Source organism: Pristis pectinata, chromosome 6, assembly GCF_009764475.1.
Source record: "Pristis pectinata isolate sPriPec2 chromosome 6, sPriPec2.1.pri, whole genome shotgun sequence".
NCBI lineage: Eukaryota > Metazoa > Chordata > Chondrichthyes > Rhinopristiformes > Pristidae > Pristis > Pristis pectinata.
Window position 1 is genome coordinate 112,718,882 of NC_067410.1, and position 9,225 is coordinate 112,728,106.

The window sequence follows — 9,225 nt, forward strand, 5'->3', positions numbered from 1 at the left end:
GTTCAAGAAAGGCTCTGAGAATAAGCCGGGAAATTATAAGCCAATGAGCCTGAAGTCAGCCGTTGGTAAATAATTAGAAGGTGTTCTGAGGGACAGGATTTATAAGTATTTGGATAGACAGGGCCTGATTAGGCATGTGGAGGAACGTGAGATGGATAGGCATATGGAGGAACGTGAGATGGATAGGCATAAAGAGGAACGTGAGGAATATGCGGGAGGAAGGGGTTAGGTAGTGTGAGGGTGGTCTGATGGACGGCACGACACGGTGGGCCGAAGGGCCTGTTTTGCGCTGTATGGTTCTATGGTTCTATTAGGGGATAGTCAACATAGCTTTGTGCGTGGTAGGACATGGCTAACCAATCGAATTGAGTTTTTCGAGGAAGTTACCAGGAAGGTTGAACAAGGGAAGGTGTTGGGTGTTTTCTACATCGACCTTAGCAAGGTGTTTGACAAAGTGCCGCATGGGCGGCTGCTCCAGAAGGTTAAGTTGCTTGGCATTCAGGATGAACTAGTCAACTGGATTCAACGTTGGATTAGCGGGAGAAGCCAGAGAGTGGTAGTAGATGGTTGTCTATCTGACTGGAGGCCTGTGACTAGTGGTGTGCTGCAGGAATCTGTGCTGGGACCGTTGTTATCATCCATATTAATGGTTCAGATGATAATGTGGTAAACTGAATCAGCAAAATTGTGGATGACAGGAAGATTGGGGGCGCAGTGGACAGCGAGGAAGGCTATCAAAGCTTGCAAAGTGATCTAGACCAGCTGGGAAAATGGGCTGATAAATGGTAGATGGAATTTAATGTAGACAAGTGTGGGGTGATGCACTTTGTGAGGACAAACCAGGGTAAGACTTACACAGTGAATGTTAGGGCACTGATGTGTGTAGTAGAGCAAAGGGACCTGAGAATACAGATTCATAATTCCTTGAACGTGGCATCGCAGGTTGATAGGATTGTAAAGAGAGCTTTTGGCACATTGTCATTCATAAATCAGGGCACTGAGTACAAGAGTTGGGACGTTATGTTGAAGTAGTATAACACGTTTGTGAGGCAGAATTCAGAGCATTGTGTGTAGTATGGTCACCAAACTGCAGGAAAATATCAATAAGCTTGAAAAAGCGGAGAGAGAATTTACACAGATGTTGCCGAGACTTGAGAACCTGAGTTACAGGGATAGGTTGAATAGGTTAGGACTTTATTCCCTGGAGCGCAGGCAATGAGGGGAGATCTTGTAGAATTATATAAAATTATGAAGGGTATAGATATGGTGAATGCATGCAGACTTTTTCCCGTCAGGTTGGGTGAGACTTGAACTGGAGGTCATAGATTGAGGGGGAAAAGCGAAATATTTGAGGGGAATCTGAGGGGGAACTACTTCATTTAGAGAGTGATGCGAGTGTGGAACGAGCTGCCAGCGGATGTGGTGAATGCGGATTCAATTGCAACATTTAAGAGAAGTCTGGATAGGTAGATGAATGCGAGAGGAATGGAGGGCTGTGGTCCGGGTCCAGGTAGATGGGACTAGGCATAAAACCAGGCCGGTATGGACTAGTTGGCCGAAGGGCCTCATTATGTGCTGCAGTGCTTTATGACTATGAGCTCTATGAGTATCGTTCCTTCGGATGAAATGAACAATGGTCAATGATGCATCATTAGATTCCCCCTCTTCGGAAAAATACTACATATGACAACGAGTCATAATATCTCACCAGAGAAACAAAGGACTGCAGATGCTGGAATACAGATGAAAAACTCTATGATACTGGAGGAACTTAGCAGGCCATGCAGCATCGTGGACAAAAGCAGGCGGTCAACGCTTCGGGTCAGGACACTTCATCAGCAAATGAAGATCTGAAAAGGGGAAGCCCAGTAAAAAAGGAGGTAAAAGCAGAGCAGTGATATATGGACAAAAGAGGGGAGGCCGGGTGGGAACAAGGTGGTGACAGGTGGATGCAGTTAAGAGATAGTGAGAGGCAGGTGCGGGAGAGCAGGGGAGAGCAGATCCACTGGGGGATGGGTGAAAGGTAAGCAGAGAAAGGAAAAACGTGGAAAGAAAGTGTGAGAATGTAATGGAGGAGGTCGAGAACAGATATATGAGTGATGGAACATAGAACGGTACAGCACAGAACAGGCCCTTCGGCCCACAATGTTGTGCCGACATAGCTATTTATTCCTACCTACAGAATGGCAATATCCCTCTATTTTCCTCTCATTCATGTGCCCATCCAAGCCCCTCTTAAAAGCCCCAAATGAATTTGCCTCCACCACCCTATCAGGCAACGCACTCCAGGCGTCCACAATTCTCTCAGTAAATAACGTACCCCTCACGTCTTTTCTAAACGTACTCCCTCTCAACTTAAATGCATGCCCTCTGGTATTGGATCGCTCAATAATGGGGAAAAGACATTGCTTGTCCACCCTATCTCTGCCCCTCATAATTTTATATACTTCCAACAGATCAGCCTTAGCCCCAGCCGCTCCAGAGAAAAGAACTCAAGTTTGTCCAGCCTCTCCCGATATCACATGCCCTCTAATCCAGGCAGCATTCTAGTAAACTTCCTCTGCACCCCCTCTAAAGCCTCTACATACTTCTTATAGCGAGATGACCATAATTGTATGCAATATTCTAAATGAGGCCTAACCAGAGTTCTATAGAGAAGCATCATAACTTCTTGACTCCAATACTCAGTACCCTGATTAATAAATGCAAGCATTCCATAGGCATTCTTAACCACCCTGCCTACCTGTGTAGCCACTTTCAGTGAGCCATGGACTTGCACCCCATGGTCTCTCTGCTCTTCAATACTGTTAAGGTCTTGCCCTTAAGAGTGTATTGCCTCTTGACATTAGTCCTACCAAGGTGCAACACCTCACAGTTAAACTCCATCTTCCATTTCTCTGCCCACGTCTGCAGCTGATCTATATCACGCTGTATCCGTCACCAGTCTTCTACACTATTCACAACTCCACCAATCTTGGTATCGTCTGCAAACTTACTTACCCATCCATCAACTTATTCATCCAAGTCATTTATGTACATCACAAACAGCAGAGGTCCCAGCACTGATCCCTGAGGAACACCACTCTCACAGGCCTCCAGCCCGAATAAGTCCCTTCAACCACCACCCTTTGTCTTCTACAGGCAAACCAGTTCTGGATCCACACAGCCAATTCTCCACTGTCCCCATGCATCCGAACTTTCTTGATTAACCGATTACGTGGGACCTTGTCAAATGCCTTACTAAAGTCCATATTTAAAGAGACTGATGAGCTCTGCAATGTTTCGTTTTGCTCACTGTGAAGTGGTAATCAGCTAATGACTGGTTTTACTGATGCGGTTTAAGTGTGCCGAAGGCACTGGGAAAACTATCTCGTTCTTATATGCATATAAATATTTACATATGCGGCCTTTACACATCCACCAGGTCTAACCTCCTGACATTCCTATTTATTTCAATGAAGTCACCTCCCGCTGTTCTAAGCTCCGCTGTTTGCAAGTCCAGACTGTCCAAACTTTCTTCATAATACAACCCGAGCTCTCCATCTCAGCAACGTATCACCATTCATATGACTTTTTTTCCTTCAAAAGGAATAAATTTACATTTTTTCACCCAGTACAACTTTGTCAACCCCTATCCCTTCGTAGCTTACTTATTTTGGTTTCACAATTTACTTTCTTATCTATCCATGTGCCACCAGCAAATTTCCCAACCACATCTTCAGTCATTCACGCAAATTGTAAATTAAGGCCCCAGCACCAAATCAATGGCACAGTACTGGTGACATCTTCCCCACCATACCTACTTCATCTTTACTGTTCGCCGGGCAATCTCCTCCCGTCACAATTTGGAACCTCTTATCCCGTGGTTTTATTTTTCACGGTAATCTTCGATGTAGTTCCCTGGGATTATTTGACGTCCATCAAAGAAAGCAGAAGCGGTCTCCATTTAAAATCTGAGTGTAAATACATCACATCTAATGGCACTTTTCAAAGTGAGCTGGATTATCAGGTTAAATTGATGAGTTCAGATACGTGTACTGATTTCTGATCACACAATCTTCAAACCACCCTCAAAGCCAACACTGGATTAATTGGCCTTCTACTGTTATCTGCTCCTCCAGGCTTTTTGTCGACTCTCAGTTCATCAAAGTAACTTTTACAAAGAATGTGCGGCACATTGGTGCAGATAGCAGAACTGCTGCTCCACAGAAGCTGGTCGCTGTTTGTGGGAGTCTGCATGTCCTTCCAGTAGCCGCAGATGTTTCATCCCACATCCCAAAGGCATCCCACTGTGAATTGTCCCTCGTGTGCAGGTGAGCAGCAGAATCCCAGGATAATCGACGAAAATGCAGCAAGAATAAAATAGGCTTGAATTAGGATTATTGTAAATGGATTCTTGAAGGTCGGACTGGACTTGTTGTACTGAAGGAAATGTTTCTGTGCTGCAGGACACCGTGATGATGAATGAATGTTATACAGTAATTTCAAATATTTATTATTCTCTAAGGTTAGAACATAGAAACATAGAAAACCTACAGCACAATTTGGTCCTTCGGCCCACAAAGTTGTGTCGAATATGTCCCTACCTTAGAAATTACTAGCCCTCTTACCCACAGCCCTCTATTTTCTTAAACTCCATGTACCTATCCAAAAGTCTCTTAAAATACCGTATTGTATCCGCCTCCACCACCTTTGCCGGCAGAACATTCCAAGCACTTACCACTCTCTGAGTAAAAAAATACTTACCCCTGACATTTCCTCTGTACCTACTCCCCAGCAGCTTAAACTTGTGTCTTCTTGTGACAACCATTTCAGCCCTGCGAAAAAGCCTCTGACTATCCACATGATCAATGCCTCTTATCATTTTATACACCTCAATCAGGACCCCCTCATCCTCCGTCGCTCCAAGGAGAAAAGGCCGAGTTCACTCAATCTGTTTTCATAAGGCATGCTCCCTAATCCAGGTAACATCCTTGTAAATCTCCTCTGCACCCTTTCCATGGCTTCCACATCCTTCCTGTAGTGAGGCGACCAGAACTGAGCACAGTACTCCAGGTGGGGTCTGACCAGGGTCCTATATAGCTGCAACATTATTCTCGGCTTCTAAATTCAATTCCACGATTGACGATGGACAATACACCGTATGCCTTTATTAACCACTGAGTCAAACTGTGCAGCTGCTTTGAGCGCCCTATGGACTCAGAACCCAAGATCCCTCTGATCCTCCACACTGTCAAGAGTCTTACCATTAATACTATATTCTGCCATCATATTTGACCTATCAAAATGAACCACTTCACACTTATCTGGGTTGAACTGCATCTGCCACTTTTCAGCCCAGTTTTGCAACCTCTGTCCCGCTGTAACCTCTGACACCCATCCACACCACTCACGACACCTCCAACCGTTGCGTCAACAGCAAACGTACTAACCCATCCCTCCACTTCCTCATCCAGGTTCCAAATCCTTCTTTTACAAACCTTTATGGAGTCTTCTCATGATCACCGTGACGAAGTAAAATGATACCACGACCAAACGACAGCCAAGAATGCAAGGTATAACGTAAATGAACACTTGGTAATGGTTAAAAGAATTTGAGTGCAGCTGATGGCCTGAAAACAAAGACAGATAAAATGACAAATTGGGCCTTCTCTTTATTTCGCTATTCAATCAAATCAAAATGGTCAAGGCTGACAAAAGGTAAAAAATTCCGTGCACTAGCGGGTGTACTGAGGTTAATATTCTGATTGATTTTAATATTCGTTTTATTCCCGTAATTTAATAGAGCATCGCTTCATCACAATAGTCAAAATATCCATTTTACGGTTTTTCCTCCTTCCCCAGCTTTCAAACAAATAATAACGTTACAGGGGGAATCATGAAAATCAGCAGATCAGAAAATTGGACGAGTGATCCAATACTTGGTCAAAGAGATACGCTTTCAGAACCGGCTTACAGAAGGTGGGGGATGCAGAGAAGTGACGAGCTTTGGGTAGAAATACTTGGAGCTTCGGACACAGGTAGCAGAAGTCTGAGCGGTCAGTGACAGACGCAGTGCTGCAAGAGTGCGGAGGTATTTTAGGATTAATATGAACAGATCAGATGGGTCGACGCAAAGGGAGAAGTACAAGATCACAAAAGTGTAAGATCACTGACCAGTACATATCACACCGACGTCTTCTTTGTGTCCACAATCATGACAATCCATTGCAGAAAATTGGCAATCCCAAAGGAAGAGTTCACTCCCCTTGCATTTAACCTCGTCCATCCAAATAGTGCCGTTTCCAAGGGCAAACATCTTCCCGCTGGGAACCAGGACTGGATCTCCACAGTTTAATTGTCTGCAGACGAAAGCAGCATCGTGACTATCCCAGGAATCTTCGCACACCGTTCCCCACGTCCCACTGAAGTAAACTTCAACTCTTCCCGAGCAATTATCGAAGCCTGCCACGAGCTGTAGCGCTGGAACAAGCGATGCACGTGTGCACATTTCATAACATTAACGTGCACCGAATGCATTGTCTACTTTTACTTCAATTGTTCTGAGTCCGAAACTATTGTGTCATGGTCTGCTGCGATATGCGTTAGAGGTTCAGGAATTCTCATCGTTCGGTTTACAATGATGCAACAAAGCGAAAGGCCAATATCTGCAACAGACTATACCTGTACATTTTGGTGTTAATTATACATTTTAAGATTATGAATTAAGCAAAAAAAAAATTAAATAAACAAAACGTGCAAAAAGACTCGAAACTGAGTCTTTCCCCAGTTTTAAACTAAGTCTGCATGTAATCTCAGTGCCCACTAAACCCTTTGGCACTTACCTCACCTTCTGAACAGGGTGACACTCTCGAACCTCTGCCGATGGTCAATTCCTGTTTGCAAAGGAAGCAATAATATCGTACCTTCCTTTATCCCAAAGCTACTGATTGGGGCATTCCAATACTAACTGAACTTAAACGTGCTCTTACATTAACAGTATAACATGTAATAAAGCGATGGTCGGATCTGTGTCCAGGAGGGATTGTGACTAAAGAAGATACATTTTTCTGATAGACGTGGAGGGAAGAACAGACAGATGTATTAATATCCACCAATGAAACCAAATCCTTCGAAGCATAACATTTGAGCAATTACCAGAATCCTCTGGAACTGAGTGAATTATCTTTTTCTTCCGATAATCATCGTCTCGGCTTTTCGTTGATTTCAGTGCTGTAAAACAAGTCCCACACATTACTTCAGTGAAATTTTCCAAATCCAAATAGCGCCGTGAGGAGGTTACTACCTGAACAAATGACTCCAACATCCTCCTCGTGGTTGCAGTTATGTTGGCCCCAGGGTGAAGAAGGGCATTGCCATAAGAGCGAGTCGTCCAAGCGACATTTCACATCATCAAGCCAGATCGGCCCAGGTCCTTTGCCAAATGCCTCCTTGTTTTCTACAGATGTTGCTGATCCACAGTTGAGCTGGGCGCAGACTACTTCTGCATTCACCATGTTGAAGGAATCAGAGCAAACGGTGCCCCAGGTCCCGTTAAAGAAAACTTCAAGTCTGCCCTGGCAGGGATTCATTCCATTCACCAACCTTATCGACCTGTGATCTGGGAAACAAAAGGTGGAGATATCGTTTTAGTTCTAAGATAGCTAATTAACTGTAGGAACACGGGGTCGTGTTGTGTTTGTGAAATGAAATTCCGCTGTTAAAACAATGAGTGCTTCACTCAGAAGCTGGAAATAGTCAACGAATTTAGTGCATACTTAATCAGGAAGGACTTATTTCATATATGTTTTTCACGAAAACAAGTCGCAAACTAATGAGCCAGCAGAGTAATTCACAAGCTGTGTCGTTGTTCAAGAGGAAATAGTGCACAGAAATGTACCGGCAACAATGGGAAAATAATCGGAGAACCTGTCTTAGTGATGGTAATAGCTAGATAAACTTCAACTCGTTCACGACTTCAAAGAGATGGATTGAAACATCCATGGCACAAATTCGATAAGAAAAAAAATATTGGCTTATCCTAAGATGACACATGCATCAGTGTGTTAGTACTTTGACCCTGCCCTGAAGTGTCTGCGGAGACTTCTACGTTGCAGTCATTGGAGTCAGATAGGAACCCACGACCTTCTGACACTAATTCAGGGGAGCGATCCATTGAATCAAAGTGGATTTGGAATATTTGCATATTTTAAGTTACTCCTTACCTGAACAGATAATTCCAGCATCTTTTTTATTACTGTAGTCTCTCTTACCCCATGGTCTCGCCAGACATTGCCACAAGGCCCAATTATCCTCTGGGCACTTCAGATTGTCCGCCCAAATAGGACCTGAACCCTGGCCAAACCAGCTGGAAACTGTAGCATTCACAGCATATCCACAATTCATTTCTTCACAGACAACATTAGAATCTGTTAATTCCCAAGAATCATCGCACACCGTGGCCCAGGTTCCGTTGTAGTAAACTTCTACCCTTCCGGCACAACGACTTCCACCGTCCACCAGTCTCAGGGAAACGTGATCTATACAGCACAGAAATAATACCATTTGAAAGCAGTTCTAGAGGAAGCCTGAGTAAGCCTCGTAATCCAGATCTTCGCAAACGAATTCCTCTTATTTAATTTTGACATTGTCTTTAAACTAAAGTCTACAAACAAATCATTTATGAAAGAAAGGGGAAGATCAGATCCGACTACAATATTGGTACCGGAGTTCTTTAGGGCTGTATCCACGGCCAGTTCATATTCATCAGCTTCATTGCAGATTTCCTCTTAAAACTGGTGACGATTAAATGGCGTTCGGTTTTACTTAGATTTTTCTCAGGTAATGAAAAATGACGTGTTCCACATGGATATCATCATTGTGGGTAAAGGATAGGAAACTGGTGTTCATATCATTCAATGACCACTCAAAGTCTTCTCAGTGGAATAGAGCTTACCGAATTGTCTTTGGCAGTCAATTACATTTCTATGGATACGTCATGCGGTGGATAGACTAGGCGGTGTGTCGGATGTCCCAGTTTCAGCCATATATCCAAATTTGCGTGGGAAGTATTTTGGATGGTGACCTGGAGCGGCATGTCATTTGATGCTGCATCCTGCTGTTACGGTCTCAGTGAAAGTCCCTTTAAGATAGAGAGTGTGTGTGTATGTGTGCGTGGGGCGTGCTTACGTCAATAGAAGATAAAGGACGTAATGACGTTGTTGAAGAGGTCGGACGAAGGAGGAG

The 9,225-nt window shown here is 43.9% G+C and overlaps 1 protein-coding gene across 1 annotated transcript in view; it reads right to left on the reverse strand.

The window, feature by feature from the left end:
* The window catches only part of LOC127571919 (deleted in malignant brain tumors 1 protein-like), an 82,152-nt gene extending 73,608 nt beyond the window's left edge, over positions 1 to 8,544 (reverse strand). The window contains exons 1-3 of the mRNA XM_052018667.1: positions 8,198 to 8,544; positions 7,286 to 7,593; positions 6,244 to 6,462 (exon numbers count right to left, since the gene is read on the reverse strand). Coding sequence (XP_051874627.1) covers positions 6,244 to 6,462; positions 7,286 to 7,593; positions 8,198 to 8,544 — 874 coding nt within the window. The remainder of the gene's footprint in view (positions 1 to 6,243; positions 6,463 to 7,285; positions 7,594 to 8,197) is intronic.
* Between the last annotated feature and the right edge of the window lie 681 nt (positions 8,545 to 9,225).